The sequence below is a fragment of the Neolamprologus multifasciatus genome, chromosome 8 (assembly GCF_963576455.1).
Source record: "Neolamprologus multifasciatus chromosome 8, fNeoMul1.2, whole genome shotgun sequence".
NCBI classification, from domain to species: Eukaryota; Metazoa; Chordata; class Actinopteri; order Cichliformes; family Cichlidae; genus Neolamprologus; species Neolamprologus multifasciatus.
Genome location: NC_140446.1, coordinates 18,687,361 through 18,708,819, shown reverse-complemented (window position 1 = coordinate 18,708,819; position 21,459 = coordinate 18,687,361). Strand labels below are relative to the sequence as shown.

The following is a 21,459-nucleotide window of genomic DNA, read 5'->3' as shown; positions in this document are numbered from 1 at the left end:
GTAAGTGTGTAAACACTGGTAAAGAGAGCTTCATGTTCACTGCCATCCAGCAGTGAGACGAGATAATTAGTTAAAAATTGTACCATGTAAATCCATGTAAATTCTTCCTTAAAAAAAAAACTTGAACAATTTTTTGTAATTAACTAAGTATTACTCAAAGTTAGATATATACTTTTCAATAGGAGTGTATGGCCCTAATATCATCATGATATCATCTTTGGTTAGGGTTAATAGGAAAGCATCAATATGAGCCATGTCAGGCGGGCAGAGCACGTGTGCAGGATTACACCGTAGTAGGGATCACTACCTCAGTTCAAGACAGACAGGAAGAAAGGGGAGCAACAGCAATGACCAGCCGAAGGTTGTTTGTCAGCTTCAGTCTGCACTTTAATGCATTAACACTGCAGTGTTCTGTGTGAGTATATGGAAAGTTCAATGTTTTCAGTAAGAGCTTACAGACTGCAGATTGATCCATGCTACGATTAACTGAAGTGCTGTCAAGTGCATTTCAAGTTCACTCCACTGATGTTTTGTTATATAAAAATAATATGTTTTCTATCACAATGTGATGCTGCTTATAGTTTAATTAAAAAGTACAGGCTGACTAGTTTGGACAACACAGAAGAGTTTACATTAACTTCAAGTAATTGGAGAGATGGAAGAAAGTTAAGTTATACCCACTGAAAATATTTGAGTGGCTCAGTTTGGACAGCTAAATGTAAAGTGTTTATAATCAAATGGCACATGTACTATTCGAAACATTAGACATGAACTTTTTAGGATTTTTATATTGCAGTTGCTTGAATTTGCAATATAAATTGCAATATATTGCTTGAATGCTGAATTCCTGTCCACCTCAATTTTAAAAGGATTTTTACGTGAAAACTCTGATGAGCACCGTCTTGTGTTTGTGCCTCTGCAGATGCCCTTGTAGACAAAGATAACGCCAAAGTGGGTTTGTTCATCGCAGCAGCCATGGGAACATTTGCTCTGATGGCTGCAGTCTACTGCATCTACAATAAGTTCTACACCAAACAGCAGTACATGCACACCCAACTCAACAATGACCCAGGTAGCTTTGATTGTTTCTGAGGTAGAACCATGTTCAATTTGAGTGGGAAACAGAAATGATCAGAACCTGTGTGGCAGCATGTGAAACTATTCCTGGGAGACTGTCAACAGCAACACTTATAAGACACTTATAAATTATCATCAGCGGGAAAATAACTCTCTCATATTTTCTGTCTGATTTGTTGATAGCAAAGCACTTCCTGTTTGCTGCTGTTTAGAGGCAAAGTGATGCTTTAGTGTGTGGAAATGCAAATCTGTAATTTATACGCCATAAACACGACTGATTATGTTTGATTTTCTGTTGTTTTGGAGTCTTGTCCTTACATTATCTTAAGGCTAAAATCTAAAAAAGCTTTTCTATTTAAAGAAAACTTTTAAATGTGCATCTTATTCTCTTTCTGCAGACACAGACTCGCTGGACCCTCCCCCCGTGTTCTTTCACACCTCCGTCAGCTCCGGTGTAATGGACCTGCAGAAATCCGGTTATGGCTCCCTCTCGGACACTCCATCCATAATTTCTATCCCACCCAGTCTGTCCCCTCCTCCGTCTGCCATGCCCCTGCCTGCCCTCTTCCTCTCCTCTCGCTCTCTTAGAACTATATCAGCAAAGGATCTGGAGAAGAGTTACATATGACATGCTTGTGTAGGTTGCTGTTTTTGAATGATGGATAAGGGAGTAGTTACAGTTATTTGAATGTTTGTGTTGTTTTTTTGTACACATAGACTCATTTTTGATTTTACTCAACAGCAGTAATATAAAGAGGAAACTAAGGCACAGCTTAGCGATATAATATACGGCACCTTCACATCCAGTTCTGTTAATGTTAATCATGACTTCCTTTACCCTCACTGCCCATTATTCTCATTCACAGTCATATGCATGAACTGTAGTCATTTTTGCCGTGTTTTTGTTTATTACACACAATAAACTAGATATTTCCAGCATCTTATCAAAGCTGCACCATCCTCTAATTAGAAAATAAACTCTCCAAATTTAAAAAAATATGTCTTTCGAGTTTTGTGATAAACAATTACAGCTCCATTAATTACTTCATGAGCTGCAGTGCAAGTTTAACTAATGACTTAAGCAAAATAAACCTAACACGCCTGATTTAATCTGTGCATGTTAAAGGAATACAGACTCTTGGACTGGGAAAGGTGTTTTGCCTCTTGAAAACTATTTTGACTACTGTTTTAGAATTTATGTTTTATGTATAATACTTTATATTTGATGATTTTGAAAATATAAAGTTAGGTACATCTTTAATATTTAGATAGTAAGAAGATTTTCTATAGTGTCTCTGCACACCACCACAGTGGTTCCTACATCAAACAACCAAGATGTGATTGAATTGCAGACTTTCAGCTTTAATTCAGGGGTTTAACAAACATAAATAACATTACACTTAGGAAATTCAAGCCAAACAAAGTTCAACATTTTCAGAGGCTGAAGAATAATGACAGACTTTTAAGCAGTTTTCACTGGAACTGTGAAAGAGATGCTGATTAATATGAAGGAAGCCATTGTTGGGTTGGAAAAAAAGCCCAAATAAATCTATCAGAGAAGTAGCAACACCTTTATGAGCAGAGATGGGCAGTAACGCGTAATCCGATTACTTTTTTCAAGTAATGAGTAAAGTAAGGGATTACTATTGCAAAAATGGTAATTAGATTACCGTTACTTTCCCGTAGGAACGCTGGGTTAGCAAGTGCTACGTTTGTGACAACAGCTGTGTGCAGATCAACAATGGATCATATATCGAGTGCGGGAGAGAGTATGAGTGTGCAGCATTTAAAGCGTGGAAGTACTGACCTTACTTTGAGTTTGATTCCATAAAAAGAGACAAAAACATTAGTGTCCATTGTGCGTGGGAAGAAAACTTCTTTTTACAGCGAAAAAAAACCCTAAACTTCCAAGCAAACACCAAGTGCGCTACTGCGTAATGGGAAACTCACAGAGAAACTCGTGGATTCTTCCACTGACCGCTGCAGCACACCTGCACCAGGGTAAACCTCCGCCTACTCTACTCCTGCTTTACGGGTGAAAATAGAGCAAAAGGACTGCTAGTCTTTGACTTTATTTATTTTCTGCTGTGTTTTACTTGCATCTATTTGAAAGAGTGAGTGTAAACACACAAAAAAAATTATTTTATGTGCTGGAATCTGCAGAAAATAAGTTTAAATATTAAACAAATTTCTTCCAGTCAAAGAATGTTGCATATAATTACATTTTTGCTTGATGCATAAAGTTAAAAGATTAAAACTAATAAAACAAGTTTTAAAAAGAGACTTTTCCATTTGATTACATTTTGTATGATGGATTGTAGAAAAAGTAGAATTGGGCTGAAAGATCTATCGCTTTATCACCTATTCAGGTTGTAAATCGTGTTTTTAAAAAGTAACTAAGTAATCAATTACTTTTGAAAATAAGTAATCAGTAAAGTAACTAGGTTACTTTTTTGGGGAAGTAATCAGTAATTAGTTACTGATTACTTCTTTCAAGTAACTTGACCAACACTGTTTATGAGTGGCCAAATCAACAATCAGGCACAGTCATAAAACAATGAACGCAATGGCGAGTTTCTCAAGGTAAAGAAATGCCACGAAACTGCTTCTCAGTCACTTGTCAAGTTACATCTGAGCCTCTAAAAATGAGGGACTGTTTATAAAAAGGGCTATGTCCAAATCCTCATGAACCTAACTGTAATGCAGCACTTCCAGTGTAAAGAGACTGGAAGATAAAATCAATACTGACACACTTTTGTTGATGGACAAAGGAAAATATGATTTTAGACCCACATACATAAAATACTTCAATGCAGTTTTTCTTTTGCACTTTTTCTATCTACAGTATACAGTTACATTAAGCCTGTTTTACACTAGTTTAAACATTTCTATATGTAAAAAAAATGTCTCGAAAAGAAAGCAGCTCGCCAATACGCACCAAATAAGTGACTCCATTAACTTATAATGACATATAGCAGCCCTGCCTTTGTCCCTGCTGGTAAGGTGCAGATCATGAAGAGATCAAGACTCGTCCCCTCCATTTGTGATGTTCTATTGATTTTCAATCCTTCTAAAATTTATTTCTGGTCATAAACGCGAAAAAACCCTGCAATCTATTCCACAACCACTGTCCCGAGGTGAATCTCCGTACCTTCTTACAAATACCCAGAAACTCTATTAATATTCCTGGTGGGACAGTGTTTACACTAACTCCCCATTCAAGGCTTGTGCAGTCCAAGAATAGCCGCGGCTTGGATAGTCGGTGCTTAAAACGAGGAAGGAAGTGCCGTATACCTTCCACTCACTACACACTTGGAGAGATTAGAGGCAGCAGTAATCTGTTTCAGGACCATGGCCAGAGACAACGTTTGGATATGAATCTTGTCGAAAGTTGCCACCGACTCTCTGTGAACCTTTACGGACACCAAACAGTGTGACGAAGTTTGTTTGGACAGAGTATCCGGAAAAGTGGGGAAGAACATGCATATTCGACTGGTTTTATATAAAGGGACTTGAAGGAGGCTCAGTCAAATCTCTGGACAGTCTGTCGCTGATTACGAGTCTCGTTTCACATGAAAGCGTGAGTTACGAAAGCTGGTGACCCAACCAAATCGGTTCTTTTAATGTGAGTAAGAAGCAAGAAGCCGGGAAGCAGAGGAGAAAGGCTGTGCGCTCAGTCGGGAGCGCGCAAAGACTGCACATTGGTCCGGTCCTGGAGACGTGAGGATGGAGGTCCGGCCGGACAGGTTTAAGGCCGTGGCAGCCAAAACTCTTGGGAAAATATACGGGTACGTAAAATCTCCTCCTCAGGGAACAGAAACAGAGCAGAAACATCTGCTGGATGACCTTTAATGTTAAAAGGGAGCTTTGTATTTAGCGGTTAAGCTGCGGACCTGAGGGGAAGTTCATTCTTACTGATGCTGAAACATGGCCTGTTAGTCTATCAGTGTTTCTGTTGAAAAGGTTTAAAGAAATATAATGTCCAGAGGCCCGAATCAATAATATGGAAATATGTGTCCGCTTATAAATCATTCATATAAGAAATGTGTACACAATAACTCGCTGTATGTGGCACTGGCGACTTAAAGTAGCTGATAAGAGATTAAAAAAGAAACCCAAATTAATGTTCAGGCTCTCTTTTATAAGCAGTGTGTATCATTCTTTGTTCCCGAAGAACAAAAAAAACAGAATGAAGTTACATTTCAGGCTCAAAATGTTCTCTCAGTGTAAGATGACGCGCTGGATCGATACTTGGATCCATTTCGCCTAAGCTTGCCGTGCTGTTACATCGTCACATTACAGAGACACTGTGACACCGCGTGTGTGTGTGTGTGTGTGTGTGTGTGTGTGTGTGTGTGTGTGTGTGTGTGTGTGTGTGTGAGGGGAGGGGGTGTCCATCAGGAATTTTCTGAAAGACTAATAAAACTCTGTGTTTCACTTTCTTGCATTTTTAGAGATTAGACAATGTTGATAATCTGCTCTAATTATTCTTCCAAAGAGGAACTGTGTGTTTAGCGTAAAGCAGGCCTAAGAAGCCGGTCATCTCACATCTCATTGGTAGACAGTAACCTCTTTCAAAAAACAGCTATTTTATCATAAGAATTTGTTATATATCGGTTATAATAACAGAAAAACAGACATTTAAGAACTCGGTATCGTTTTAATGACTTATTGGGACACTTTTATAGGTTTATAGCGACAGTGCAACCAATTCCGTTGACACTCGGTGGCAAAAAACAAAACAAAGCAAAAACCTTCATTGGGCACTACTGAGAAATAGCGTGTAAGAACCTGGGCAGTTATCTGATAGCAAGAAACTCATAGGTGGACTCCCCTTTCTTTCTCTCGGGATTTGATGCAGCGTCTAAACACTTAAATCCCCTCCAGAAATAGCATCTCCCCGTCCAAGCTGTCGGCCCACGTAAATCCCTGCAGGGCGTACACCTGGGCCACGTCTCTCTTCCTCTCTAGTAGCCAGATAGCTTGTCATCTTGTCCCTCGCCCGCGCACCCCCCTTCATAGCCGGGATTAGGACACCCGACCTGCGGCAGAGAGCGCAGGTCATCTCACTGGAGCGCACTGCCCTCACGTGCTCCCGCCTGTACCCGGCTGCTTTGCGTAAAAGGCTCACCGGCCTGCTTGACCGCTCCGACTCTCCGCACGCGAAATCCGCACCTTATAATTGAATAAATTACTCTTTATTTAATTATTGTAAATGACTAAACCTTTAGCCTGTTTTATTATACAACTCTCCGCCTGATGTTTACTTCTCAAGCGTCATCTTCTTCTTTTCAAAGTTGATTAGCGCAAATTAGCAGTCACGCGATCGTCTGTGATTTCAGTCAGTGATCATAGTAGACAGCTGGTGCTTGTCTTTATTTTCAGGTTAAGCAGGAATTTGACTCAAAGACACTCTGAATCTCTTATTTATCTCAGGTTTTATCCTCAAAACATTTACCTGGAAAACTCGTTCCTCGCGAGTATTTTATGATTAACTCTCTTATACTTTTTTCCTTCGTCCGTTATAACTGCCACATGAGCGGATAGAGGATATTTTAACATTTTATATTAGGAGATTTAGTTCACTAAGTTTGTATTAATGCCATGGAGCATTTTCAGCCCATCAACTTTCTCTTATCTAATCAATTATTCCAAGGTGTCCGAGCTGACGGTCTGCCCTACATTTGTCCTTGATGTATGAATTAAGAGATGAACCCGCTGACGGAACTGTGCATTGATTCAGGAAATATAGAATTCAGCTCTGCTATACGCCAACATTCAGAACTTTTACTTTTTTGGGATTGAGTTCAATTGTTCCACAGGAATGATTCAATCTGGGCTTTTTTACAAGGTGTAACGGGAGAAAGGGAGAGAAGGTCAGGCAGGTTTTAGGGATTACGACGGATTTTCCTTAACCTGGGGTCAGTCATGAAAAGTCACTGCAACTGATACAGTATAAAATGTAAAATATAGTGGCCCTTTATAATAAAGTCCTTGACCTATAGTATAATTTGTCAAAATGCTTTCACCACAATTAGTCTAAAGTGTAATATTCAGTATCGAAAATACTAACTGATTCCAAATGAGTCTAAAATGTCAGTGCAGCAGAGCAAGGAGGTTTTAAAGGAAACGAGACCTGCATTTTGAAGTGTTGAAGACATTTAGATTAATTTAGAAGGAGGCACAATTTATAATGTGACTGTTTCTAATATAATACAAAACTTTAAGGCAATACAAACACGTTTTCATTCTTTAGACACTGTTGTTAGCAGTTTTGGCTGTATGGCGTAATCTCCCCTTTTCAGATTGTCCACATTTTGTTGCATTATACTTCATTTATTGTGTTTTCTGATGGACATACCTTCTAAAGAAATGACTTGGAGTGCCCCCTTAATCAGATGGGACAACTCTGAAGCATATTACATCTTGCGCACCAAAATAATGTGTAATTAGAATGAAAGAAGGGGTGTTTATGATATTCTATAATACGGCTTATGCCCTTAACAATAATGTGCAATTGCAATGTAAGAAGAAGAAACATCATTGGCTGTTTCTTCTAAAATACCCAAAATATGTTAATTGCATAGAAATGCTCAGTGTTAATAATATCTTTCCTTTTAATGTCAGTTGTGTTTTGAGATGCTTAAGAATGACAAAAATTACATGGTAAATGTTGAGAAATTACATCATAAGTAGAGAGAGCTTTACTGTAAAGTGAGACCGAAAGCACTACAAGTGTACAGCCAGTGAAAAAAAAAACTACATATATGGACACCAGGGAAATAAACTGGTGTAAAATAAGGAAGGACTGCTGTGAATTATGTGTGAGAATATGTGTGAGTCAGAGGAGATGCCGGTAAGGAGCAGGGTTAAAGATGAAAAGGAGACAGGAAGAAAGATGAGAGAGGCCAGCCCAGACAGAAATAGTCCAAGAGAGCCAGAGATATTAATAATTTAACAACGAAAATCATTAATATTTGATCGGTGTTGAAGATTGTTGGAACCCCTGCTTACAGTTACCAACAGAGCATGTTTTATAACGGCATAGCTGTTTTCAATCGTGTTGGTATTTTGTATGAATGTTCTGGACAGATTTGTTGGCAGGAACACAAATGGCCTCACAGCAGTTTTCTGGTAATAACCATGTCATTTTAAAGTCTGCAGGAAATATATTACATAGCGTGATATAAACAACTGCCTTAACTCCAGGGCCTACACAACAGATGTACTTATAAAAGCTTTTGCCACTAGATGAACAAGCTCTAAATGTTGTTGAATATCACAAGTATGACACACAGATTTACTCACAACAAAAAAAGAGATCTGGGAAGTGTTTTGACCTGAGGTGTTTTGTCATATGTCCTAGTCACTTCTGCAATTTCCTTTGTTTGTCAACCTTCAGTGACCTTAGATAAAAATACACTTAAATCTAGGAAAAAAATATTACAGCATCAGAATCATAAGAATCACTTAAATGTGCCATCAGGACTGGGGTTTTTCATACTACATTCAGCGTGTGAAAGGTTAATTTGTGTGCATATTTTGATTTGGATAATTGTATCAGCTGTGTTTGTGTTTGGTCTTGAATGTCTCACGCCATCCTCCAGTCTCCTTAATAATTAAAATGATCACAATGTCTGTTTGGTTAGGAAGAGTATGGTGATGCATCAGAAGTTCACTGTGATCATATTCACAACAGCGACGTATACAACAGTGGATGAGGTTTTCAAATTGCATGGCTGATCCAGGTCAATAGAAGCTGCTCACATGTATATATAAAACCTAAAGGGCAGTGATGTAGTAACTCATCCAGCTCATGATGTTTCACAATTTATAAGATACTGCCTGTGAAATGGCAAATGTGACCTTGACACTAACCTTGACCATGATTAGTTGATCAATCTTTTAAGTTTCACTAAAATCTATTCTTACATTTTCAATTCAATTTTATTTATATAGCACCAAATCACAACAACAGTCGCCTCAAGGTGCTTTATATTGTAAGGTAGATCCTACAATAAAACATTCAGAGAAAAAAACCCAACAATCATATGACCCGCTATGAGCATGCACTTTGGTGATAATGGGAAGGAAAAACTCCATTTTAACAGGAAGGGGGGGCGGGGGGGCATCTGCTGTGATTGGTTTCTGGGCAGAGGAAGAAGACAGGATGAAGGACTTGCTGTAGAAGAGAGGCAGAGATTAATAACAAGTGTGATCTGACTAACGCTAGCTGGATGAGCTAAAAACTGATCTGTCACTTTCTACTTGTCCACCTCTGAAACATGAAACAATACATAGAAACTATTGTGGCTTTTAAATGCACTGACCCTAAGAGGATAAAACTGGATATAGTTATACATCCAATATAAATTAGATTTTATTGATACTTTTATTGATTATTGCCTCAATGATTGCTTTTTTTTGTCACTGTTTCACTGAAGTGTTTGTCGCATTCCATGTAATCATACAATGAATGTGATTTACAGTATCATAACCTGCTCTAGTCTTTTCCTAACCTGTCAAAATTGTGGGTAATTAAAAATCAGGAAGAGTCGGTTATGAATGCTAATCTGGTTCATTTAATCTTTCGTTCAGTACAAGTTGTCAAACAAAATATTCCCATGATCTCTACATTTGCACAGTTGATTTTTGGCTAAAAGCTGCAGGTTTGAGTTTGTGGATGCGCTTTGACGAAGTATAGCCATACTCTGTGCATCTCTGCGATCGTAGCTGGACCTGCAGTGGTCTTATCTTACAACTCAGCTTTTCACATGACATGTTTAATAGATGACTGCTACATTTAGATGCATATTTGATGCTTGTCGGAGGCTGACAGTCCTTGTGGTTTCTAAGGGTTTTGCAGTGAGGCAGAAGAGCAGCTTGCTTTAGGCTTTTCTTTTTTGCTGGCGCTTTCTGTGAGGGTGCAGCGCAGAAATCCTGATTGTATTAACTTAATGTGATAAGTTAAAGCGTTAACAGCAGGTCCCAGCAGTGGGATGCTAATGGACATTTGTGCTGACTGTGATTTTTTTTTTTTTTTAAGATGCTTGACTTAGCAGTCAAACAGACACCCAAGAGGACTGTCTGAACATCTAAACCCACTCACTTTCATCAGGCCAAGTTGTCAGTCAACAAGCTTTTCAGGATCTGTTTTCACTGTGGCAGCAGGAGATTGGAAAACCTCAGGCCCACTTACTGATTCCTCCGAAGTTAAATTAATGACATGCATTAGGTTTTCAGGACTTAGTAACTGTTGAACCTCGAGTTATTTCCTGTCACTTATGAATCATTGTTTAGCTTAAACAAATCAGTAAACAATACTATCTGCTAGTAGAAGCTTTTTGAAATTACTCATTTGCATGCAAGTGTGTTTTATTGTGTATTTTCAAGGTTATTTCTTTAGCAAGTTATGCTTAAGAGATAAGAAATACAAATAGTTTTGCCTTTATTAAAGAATACAGTTTATCTACCCCCTCTTCGATACAGGAACAATAAAGTGACCTAAATGTAGGTGACACTTTTAATCTACCCACTTTTCCTCACAGAGCTATCGAGAAGAAACAGGAAAATGGCGAGAGCATCGAGCTGTCGGCAGAGGGCCGGCCAGAGCTGGTGGAGGAGAAGGAGATGCCTGTGGTGGACTGCACGTGCTTCGGTCTGCCCAGGCGCTACATCATCGCAATCCTCTCTGGCATTGGTTTCTGCATCTCCTTCGGTATCCGGTGTAACTTGGGCGTGGCTATCGTCAGCATGGTCAACAGCCACACCATCTTCAAAGACAACAAGGAGGTTATAGTGGTGAGTGACAGCAGATGAGTCTGAGCTAATGTTAAATTCTCCCCTGAAGTGACACGGACGAATTACATATTGTGTAATATGACTGTTTATGTTTATGTTGTTTTAAGATTGTTTTGGCCATGGGGGGGTTGTGCTAGGTACCCTACATATGATTATATATGTCTAATGGACTCATAAAATGCTGAGTTAGGATTTAACAACATGAGAAAATGTTACACTGACTGGAATGATAAAACATGAGTAAGCATACCAAAGTGTCACACTATTAAAACTAACACAGCAGTACTTTCATGAAAATGATTTCTCTCTGTATTATCACCCGAAGGCAGCACCTCCTATGATCCCAAGCTAACTAGTCATAAAGGGAGGAGCTAATTTCCGCAACTAACCAGGACTGAACAATGCAGGCATCCTAAAAACCAACCCACCAAATCAAACAAAGTCAGAGTAAAACCAAAATACTGGCTATGAAAAAGGTTTATTCCAATTCCAGCTGTTTGATATAATTAAATATTAAGTATCGGACCACGCCTCCAAACACGCTGCTTCCGGTTCTCATCTATAGCTTCCCTCAGTTCTGCAAGCTATTCCCTCTTGTTTATGTGTCTCACCCTCCCTCCCCTTTTCAGTTCTTTAACTTCTTCAATGCTTTTTAGTACATGGGGATCTGTCAGGCCTGGGAGCCGCCGGCAGTTCCCTTCGAGGCCTCCCCCAAACCGCAGCTCAATTCATGTCCAAGCATTCACCTTTACCTACTTAAACGTTGTCAAACCTAAAATGAGGACTTGGGCCCAGCTAGTGAATGTTTGATATAGTTGAGAGATCTGGTGGAATACTTGTGGCTGGTCAGCAGATGTCAGTAGTGGTCAGCATCTGTTTTTTATGGTTCTTGTTTACTGTTAATTATCTAATGTCCACTTTTAGATGATGTTAAATACAGTCTTGCTTTTGAGAAGTGAAAGAATAACTCATCTGCACATATCCAGATATGATTTTAAATGATGTGTCTTACTGTGTGTGTGTCCCAACAGAAAGCACAGTTTGACTGGGATCCTGAAACGGTGGGAATGATCCACGGTTCATTCTTCTGGGGATACATTGTAACTCAAATCCCAGGAGGGTTCATTTGTCAAAAGTTTGCAGCAAACAGGTCTGTTAACCTCCTGCACCATGCAAGGAATAATCAGCTTTTGTCGCACAGTATATTCAATGGGGTAATTTCTTCTTCGTGTTTTGTTTCTTTTTCAGGGTGTTTGGCTTTGCTATAGTGGCAACATCTTTCCTGAACATGCTCATTCCTACAGCAGCTCGTATGCACTTTGGCTGCGTTATCATTGTCAGGATCTTTCAAGGACTTGTGGAGGTGCTTCTCTCTCCCCTGAAGTGCCCCCCTGCAATGTGCTTCTGTTTACATAATGTAGTTGAGATTATTTATAATCATGCAAATTCCTACATTCTACTCCTATTCCCACAGGGAGTTTCATACCCAGCATGTCATGGTATTTGGGCCAAATGGGCACCACCTCTTGAAAGAAGCCGCCTGGCAACAACAGCCTTTTGTGGTGAGTCCGTGATCAGTGACCCTCAGCTGCTCTGCCTGCAAACAATGGGTGATAGATTAAGACAATTAACAACAAATATATATAAACAATATCAAAATAAAATCAATATTTTCCTGTTTTAGGTTCTTACGCTGGTGCTGTGATTGCCATGCCATTAGCTGGAATCCTAGTCCAGTACTCAGGATGGTCATCTGTCTTCTATGTGTATGGTAAGACGCCTTTACCCTGGGCCTCATTTCAAACCCTTCAGTTTGGAATGAATATGCATTTTTTAATAAGCTAACTGTTGTTGATACATGAAAATGCGGATGCTTGCGAAGACACTGAACGCACACAGTAGAGCCTCACTCATAATGAAACTGTGAGAAAAGGAAAACCACAGCAGACCAGCGCCATAAATATCAGAAGGATGTATTCTCATGGTAAAAAAGAAATTACAGCACATGTCATGTCAAAACTGTTATGTGTTCGGACACAGTACTGTGGAACGAATCTTGAGCAATGCCTTAGTTCTTTTTATTTTTCGACAGCGCAGCAATTTATTGAAACAGCATATGTGGCAAAAATAGATTTAGTTCAATAGTTCAAATGTAACAAAGTTGAAAGTCGATATTTGACTACCTTGATTCTTCGGCACACAAAATCTGAACTCTTTGAAGGACATTCAAAGCTCTTCTTTGGATGTTGGTTGCCTTTTGTTTTGTTCTCTGGAGATCCTACATTCCTAATTAATGCTGAGGTAAACTTGGGGAGGCCAATCCATGACTGTGTGTTTTCCCTGTTTCCCTTCTGTCTTCTTGACAGCCACCCTCCCACTGAGACGAGCTCTGTTGAAGCTTCAGTGAACAATAGATGGATGTATTTCTTGGGAGCACTTTATAATAAAGTCACAGTGTTAGGCATTATTAAGGTATTAGCAAGCCCTTAATTCATTATTTATGCAGCATTACTCCTCAGCAGTTTGACATTCATAAAAACAGATATATTATTATGAATGTTATTATGATTATTAGTAGAAGTGATGTAATATCAGTGATAGTTGTACATGATGTAACAGTAACAGACAGATAAACATATCTGTATTTATAAAGGACATACTAAGGAGGAGTAATGATATATAAATGATTAATTAAGCACTTATTAATACCATGTGACACTTTTATAAAGTGCTACCAACGTTTTTACTCTTTCTTAAGGACTTTCGGATCGCCTTCATTTGCAGATAGTTTTTTTTAGATGTGCCGCTTCCTCTTTTGACCTGCAATTGTCCAGTTTCGGCAAAAACTTTTAAAGGAAGCACTGCACAGCATGCTGAGATAGGCTCAGCACATCTCAAGTATTTTATGCTTAAAGATTCAGCAGACAGGTCTTTGCGAATCCCTTTGTTGGTGGAAAAAATTATTATTATTTTTGTATAGAAATGGAGCAAATTATTTGTACTAGCAATGTGTAGACACAACACTGGTTCATCCCTCGAGTCAGATCAGCTCAGTGTCACGTGGCTTAACAAATAAACACAATCTTCTGAACATAGTCAGGCACGGGTACAAAAACTGGCCTGAAAAGTAACAAAGTAACCGACATCCAAAGAAAAACTCATGAAGGCTAAAGAACTATTGCTCAAGACCACTTTTAAAGGTTACAGCAAAGTCTGGCTACTTGGAAGAAGAATCTAAAGAAATGAGGGGTCCTTGTTTGCACAGTATTGTAATAACAAATGAGTTAGTGTGGAAAAAAAATAATATTTTTTCTCCAATCTGCCTGTTCCTTCCCCAGGAAGTTTTGGTGTTATGTGGTATTGCTTTTGGATCCTGGTCTCGTATGAAAGTCCGGCAGCTCACCCCACCATCACCGAGGAGGAGAGGAAATACATTGAGGAAAGCATTGGCGAGTCAGCCCAATTTACAGTAACGGTCAGTACATGCAACAGATTTCTCAAGATCTCTCACTGCACTTCATTCAAGGGCATTTCACTAGTTTACAGGATTGCTATGAAACCACGTTTAAAAAAAACCCTCTTAAAAATAGATGAGTTTATATGCTGATTCAGAGTGAGATAACGGAGATGATAAACAAGCAAACACTGAGTCAGAATCTCAATTGTTTATCTGTCACAGTGACAGATTTAGAAACTTTTTGTTAGCACTCATTTCTGTATCTGCAGTCAAGCAAAACTCAGTTCCACACACCCTGCTTTGTTGTTGTTTGTGTTGCTCGTTTGTTTCAAAGGAAAACATTAAAAAAATTAATTAGTTACGTGTTCAAGCAAAGAGCTATACACGTTTGAGACAAAATCACTAAAATCATCATCACATTTTTCCCTTACAGAAATTCAACACACCGTGGAGGGCCTTCTTTACCTCCATGCCAGTGTATGCCATCATCGTAGCCAACTTCTGCCGAAGCTGGACTTTCTACTTGCTCCTCATCAGCCAGCCTGCTTACTTTGAGGAGGTCTTTGGGTTTGAAATTAGCAAGGTAACATGTGCAGTCGACAAGCAAAAACCTTTCAGCAGTTATATCAAAAAATAAAGGACATCACTGCAGCTTTGGTTGAGTGTCTTGCCACTGCAGTGGTAAATTTAAATGTCCTCGTTTGTACCATTGCAGTTTGCACACCTTATATTGACAAGTCATGAAGCATTGACAACAATTTTTCACCTTAATTTACTAAAATTAAATTTTTTAAAAAAGGTTGAAAATTGTGTTATTCTATGGGACATATTTTTTTTAATATCAATTCATTTATAGGCTGTTACACTGAAGCATTTCTATTTTAGTGTTATTGATCATTCAAAGCTTTGTCTCATATTAACACATACACCCAATTTAGATTCACTAATTAAATATCCTGTATGTCTGACTGAGGAAACCAGAGCACCAGAATGGCTTTCGGGAGGATTTCTAGAGCCATTCTGGCACCATTACAATGGTCTGCACCACCCTGCTGCAAATAAGCAACAGGAGAACTCACAGAGTGCAACTGCCCGTTGACAGGAAATGCTCTCTATGTTCCTTCCGCAGGAAGGATCCTGGACCTTGAATTTTTTATTACAAGATCCTGACATCAGCCATTGTTCTGATGTCTCAGAGCATTATCTTGACAAAATAAAAAGTGTGTTGTACACCTCTCTCCATGCTTTTTCATATGCTATATCTACACTGCTGACATTTATGTTCAGGCTCAACTTTGAACTTTAATGAACTTAAATTTTTATTTAAAATCTTGGTGAAAAATAAGAGTTTTCTAAATTTGTTTTTGTATTTGAATGTAGTTTGTCTTCCAAAGCTGCACCTTAAAGTCTGGAGGAAACTATATGAATATGTACTGTTCTGTGCCTCATAAGCACGTTAGCTTGAGCTCCAGTCATTACCTACAGGCAGATTATAACGGTAGTGACAGAAGTTGCTGCGATAGAGTGGTGAACAGTCTTGGGTCCAAATGTAAAATATTTCCTTACCCAGGTTTCTGAGAATGTACGTACAATAACATGGCAGAGATCGCACTGTTTGTGCCAACTTCCATGGATGTTTTGCACTTGTTAAGGCTTTTTTCTTGTTCTCATCTAGGTGGGGATATTGTCTGCTCTTCCTCATCTGGTTATGACCATCATTGTGCCCATTGGTGGCCAGATTGCTGACTATTTGCGATGCAACCACATCATGACCACCACGAATGTCAGGAAGCTAATGAACTGTGGAGGTAAGAAAGAACCAATTAAAGGGAAGGGAAAACAAAAAAACTTGCATAAATGAAACAATTACATCTGACAAGACAGAAACAGCCTGGGAAGTCATGAGCAATGTGGACGTGCTCACATCTGTGAAGAATAAGTGGCAAATGCCAGTCAATCAACACAGCACCTGTCTGTGAGCACAGGTCCCATTCAAGGACATCGAGCTCTCATGCCACGCTCATGGACTCTCATTATCTGTGCAGTCTGTAAGGGCTGCAGGTTATGCTTCCAAACTGGACAGACTGACAATGCAATAACTAAGTGTTGTTTATGGAGCAGCGTATATATGGTCCTTTAATTTTGAGAGGTTAAATTGGCACATGCTCAAAATCTTATATAAAATTATTTGAATTTTATGTTTGAAGTGAGTCAAGCGACACTGAAGAAAACAAGCACAGTAACACGACTGTGGTGAGAAGTCATTTACCACATAAGGCAAATGATGACTCACCAAAAACAGAAGCCCTGCCACTGTCTGCTATTTTTACATTGTAGAGAGAAACCGAACAGCAAACACCAAAGTGAAATGCAGAAGCTTGCAAGGCACTTATCTCTAATCTCGACAAGACTTCCAGGCACATTCGGTTAGCGAAAAGTGTGAACACAAGGCAACAAAATAAGCACTTGCACTGTTATATGTTAAAACTATTTATATGTCTGTTTTTCGCTTGCTTGCATCAGGGTTTGGGATGGAGGCTACCTTGCTGCTGGTAGTTGGTTTTTCACACACAAAAGGCATTGCCATTACATTCCTGGTCCTGGCTGTGGGTTTCTCTGGTTTCGCCATTTCAGGTGAAATATGAAGTGTTCCTTCAAAGATTTTAATCATAAATGATATGCGACTGAAAGTTAAGCAGCTACATTGTTGTGTTTTTATCACAAGATGGTAATAATATTAATGGTTCCTCACAAGGTTTCAATGTCAACCACCTGGACATTGCACCGCGGTATGCTAGTATCCTCATGGGTATCTCCAACGGCGTAGGCACCTTGTCTGGGATGGTCTGCCCACTTATAGTCGGTGCCATGACAAAGCATAAGGTGAGAACTGTTTCTGAATTTGTGAATAATGCGTGCTTGTAAGTGTAATCAACTTTCTCATGGTTCTCTCTCACGTTTTCCTGGTAGACACGAGAAGAGTGGCAGGGCGTGTTTCTTATTGCCTCACTCGTTCATTATGGAGGTGTTATGTTCTATGGTATGCATAGTCTCCTTTCTTGTGCGTAACCAGATCAACTACAAAAATTCTGATTGATGAAAATTCAGCAAAACTCTGTATACTTGTCAGCTATCACTGTAAAAGTCTAGGTCTGTAACATTCATGTCATTTATTACCTCAGTGAGTTTGTGTGTCTGCTGCAGGTATTTTTGCATCTGGAGAGAAACAACCTTGGGCAGAGCCAGAGCAGCTGAGTGACGAGAAATGCGGGATCCTGGACGAGGACGAGCTTGCAAATGAGACGGAAGAACTGTATCGCACAAGCGGTGGAGCGGGCTACGGAGCCACGAACCAGGCGTCGGATCCCAATGGAGGGGGCATGGCTGGGGGAGGAGGAGGAGGCTGGGTGTCAGACTGGGACAAAACTGAGGAGTATGTCCAACCAGCCGGAACCAATAATTATCTTTATGGAGGAGAGGGCGACCGAGAGTTATAACGTAAAGCCAGCAGACACAGTTTATCAGCAATGTGGAATTTCACTCAATGGCATTAAAAAACTGGTGGGAATGTGGGAATGGACAATTTTCAGCAGGTCTGACTATTTTATCATAAGATAAAAGAATTTCACAGAGACTGCACAGTAGAGGTGAAGACAGTAGTAAACGTAAAATGTGTTTGTGCATGAGTGCAGTCGTTATACGCTGTGTGGCAGAATGGTGTCACCGGCCCACCTTCAGACATGTCGGAGGACGGCTTTAGACCTGGTGTGGCGTTCTTTGATGCTTAGTCATTGTAACTGTAGAAACTGGACTGACATGACATGGATTTCATTTCTATGCCTCTTATTTGTATTTTAATCACTCGTGATTACACATCTTTAGGCGCACAATGAACACTGACTTTTCTTTTTAGGAGAAATTGATATCTATTGTCAGATTAGTTTCGAAGACAAGATTTTTCATAGGGGTGGCCAAGAGAGAAACAACCTGCTGTAGGTTTATGTATTAGTCTTCCTAGTCAAATGGTACATTTACTACATAGAATAATAACATATTTGTTTGATTTTTATTTTTCACCCTTATCTGATTTAAAAAACAAAACAAAAAAGATCTGCAACCATCTGTTGAGATACTCTCATTTATGGCAAAACAGGTTTGCTGAAGATATAGTAATTTCTGGATGCATTTTCTCCATCAATATATAGTTGAACATAGCCACCCATGGCCACCCCTTATCTCTGCCCCTGGCCCCAACAGGTCTTTGGTTGTTTTTTTGTTTTTTTTTTCATTATTGTCCTTAATGTGCACATTTTAGGAAAAAAAATCATGTGCCAATACAACACAATATATAATGTTTTGTAGTATTGGTTTATTCATCCACTGAAAAAGGAACTGAACATCTGCAAATAACACCACATCTGGCTTTCTGGGAAGTCTACATAGACATTTTAGATGTAGTTTTTAACCACTGTATGTAGTGGACTACTACCTTGCCTACTAGCTGACATACTGTGAAAAAAAAAAGCATATAGGATTAGTTTAAATCTCCAGAACATCAACGTCCTCTTTTAAAATTAGACTCTTAGGTTAGAAACTGTTTTTCTTTCTGTTTCTTTCTGTTTCTATTCTTTCTGTTTCTATTTCTATTTCTAAATAGAAATAGAAAGAAATTTTGCAAAAACAGAATTTTGCTTTGTATGATTAACATCTAATACGTCCTCTATTGGTATCATTTTGTTCTGCTCCATCTGTGTTTGAGGCTGGCATCAGAGGAAGCAGTTTGCTGTCTCCAGTGAAGTGGCAAAGCACAAACAGCACCAAGCTGAGGCTGTGGGATCAGTTTTGTAGAGCTCTCATTTAAAGGTGGACTTTAAATGGAATTCATATGTGTTTAATAATCCATAAAATATCAATTAAAACCAAGACCAGTTAATAAAAATGCTGAAAATCCCAACGGCATTTCTCTGTCTCTCACAATCTCTCTCACAATTTATTTTTGTTAGATGTGGTCATGTATCTAGTTAGTCATTAACTAGTAATGGGATGGTACTGTTTACTGATAGGATTGATATTAAATGTTAGGATTTTTACTGGTTCTGTCATTTTTCATTCATTTATTGTTAAATGTTCTGTTCTTAATTATAAACTAAATCTATGTGTAAAGGAATGTGGAAAAATACTGAAGAATAAAACTTAGAGGTGATAGCTTCCACAGTAGTCACAAATCTTTATATTTGGCAGTTTACCCTTATGCATTGCTGCCATTTTAATGTTTTAACCTTTCATATCAGACGGTACAGAGTACGTCTCGCTATAAGTTCATTATTACGCCTGATTTGTACTCCACTGTAAAACAAAACATCTGTTTTCTCCATGTCAGCTCTCCCGTTTCATGTGTGATTCAGACACTAAGTATGCAGGTCTTAAACATTCCTGACCCTTGGTTTCATGTTACCCCTAATGCTCTGCTCCATCCCAGACAGAATATTGATCACTGAGCTTAACTGTGAGCAGCATGGAAATGAAGCGGAAAAATAGATTTTGACGGCACAGCCGGTAAGAAGCACAAAGCCTTGGGGTCTCTAAAATCAGTGGTATCATCCTGCATCCATTTGTGATTGAACATATAACATATTATACGGTATATATGATACCTGATAAGCATGCAGCACTGTATCCGGTGTAATTTACTTGCCCAATTGCATGCCAGTATGAATGTTGCGCAGAGGCAAAGGACACAGTAAAGAATGGACTTAAGAGAGCCTGAAGACCTAAAAAAAAAAAGATTACGACAGTAAAGGGTCAGCATTAGCTTTCTATTGAAATCAAATATCTTGCGTGTGTGTGTGTGTGTGTGTGTGTGTGTGTGTGTGTGTGTGTGTGTAAAACCATTACTGGAACTACTGTAGATTTCCTCTATGATCACAGCGATACATTCTAAGTTTTCAAACCACAAACAACAACAAAACATGACACAGCATATTACCATCGTTCACATTTTATTTAGCACAACCAGTAAGAAATGCAGAAGCAGTGTGTTAAATAACCAACACCCTATTTTTCAGTAGTTTGTAGAATCTCAAGCAGCAGTAACTTGAAGTGTCAACTCACTGACTGCAAGTTGTCCGTTCTCTGCGGCTTCAAAACAAGCCTAAATCATTACCCCTCCACCTCCGTGCTTGGCAGTTGGTAAGGTTGTCACATTACTGCAAATTGGATCCTGGTTCAAATAACCTGTGTGGCTCAGACCCCACATTACATCACTTTACATTACAGGGGTTAGGGCTGTGTTCGATAGGGGACAAACATCTTCTCTCTGGTTGTCTGTCCAAAACACATCGTTACAGAAATTGTGTTGATTTGTTCAGATGCAACTTTTTAAATTGAAGCTCTGCAGCCATATTTTAAAAAGAAGAAAATTCCTCTTGGCAATCCTTTTCAAAAAAAGTCACACTTGATTAGTTTAATTGTGATGTCACAAACGTTAGCATTTGACATGCTAACTGAGTCCTATAGAGCGTGAGTAGCAGTTCTTTGCAGTCTGGCCTTGGGTGGATTTAGCTGTGATGTTCACTTCCACAACTGTATGAATATATTCATGAATATATTTAATATTTTTTAACTTGTGAATAATCTTTCTCACTGCAGAATAACGGCTTTCCCGAGTTGATGGGGAACAACTTAATTTCTGGTTAGCTTTTGTTTTGTGCAACGTCTATGGTTGTTCATCTGAGTTTGTATTTAAATTATTTCTAGACATATTGAGGACCAGAGGATTTTTGTAATGTCCTGATATGTAAAACCATAGAAGTGAAAGAGGATGCGATTTCATTTTCACATCACTGTAAATGCATTGTACAGTTCACAAGTTTATAAAAAGAGTCTTATAAATACACTATACAAACAGTATAGGAGCTAGCCTAAACTGCCTTTCCTCCACTTCTGTGTCAAGCTCGTGCGACAGTCTAGCACTCCATGTTTTGTGTGTTTAGTTTTGCTTCTTCTCTCTTGTTGAGTCTAATTTCTTTCAGTTGTTTTCCCCGTGTGTTTCCTGTTCCCTTGTCATTCCTGGCATATTTAAGCCATATGATTCCCTCTGTCTAGAGGGATGCAGCTATGCATTT

At 39.0% G+C, this 21,459-nt stretch overlaps 1 protein-coding gene across 1 annotated transcript; it reads left to right on the top strand.

Annotated features, from left to right (window-relative positions):
- The first annotated feature begins 4,359 nt into the window (after positions 1-4,359).
- LOC146512927 (vesicular glutamate transporter 1-like) lies at positions 4,360-20,103 on the top strand. The gene is made up of 13 exons (XM_085170693.1): positions 4,360-4,865; positions 10,626-10,878; positions 11,910-12,028; positions 12,127-12,241; positions 12,353-12,440; positions 12,563-12,649; positions 14,217-14,353; positions 14,769-14,918; positions 16,011-16,143; positions 16,859-16,969; positions 17,091-17,218; positions 17,306-17,375; positions 17,540-20,103. The coding sequence occupies exons 1-13, from the start codon at positions 4,804-4,806 to the stop codon at positions 17,830-17,832; spliced, it is 1,746 nt and encodes a 581-aa protein (XP_085026819.1). The 5' UTR covers positions 4,360-4,803; the 3' UTR covers positions 17,833-20,103.
- Positions 20,104-21,459: the final 1,356 nt, after the last annotated feature.

Coding starts and splice junctions, on each gene's coding strand:
- LOC146512927 (XM_085170693.1), top strand. CDS start 4,804: ATGGAGGTCCGGCCGGACAGGTTTAAGGCCGTGGCAGCCAAAACTCTT. Junction 10,879..11,909: donor ACAACAAGGAGGTTATAGTG/GTGAGTGACAGC, acceptor GTGTCCCAACAG/AAAGCACAGTTTGACTGGGA. Junction 16,144..16,858: donor GAAGCTAATGAACTGTGGAG/GTAAGAAAGAAC, acceptor TGCTTGCATCAG/GGTTTGGGATGGAGGCTACC.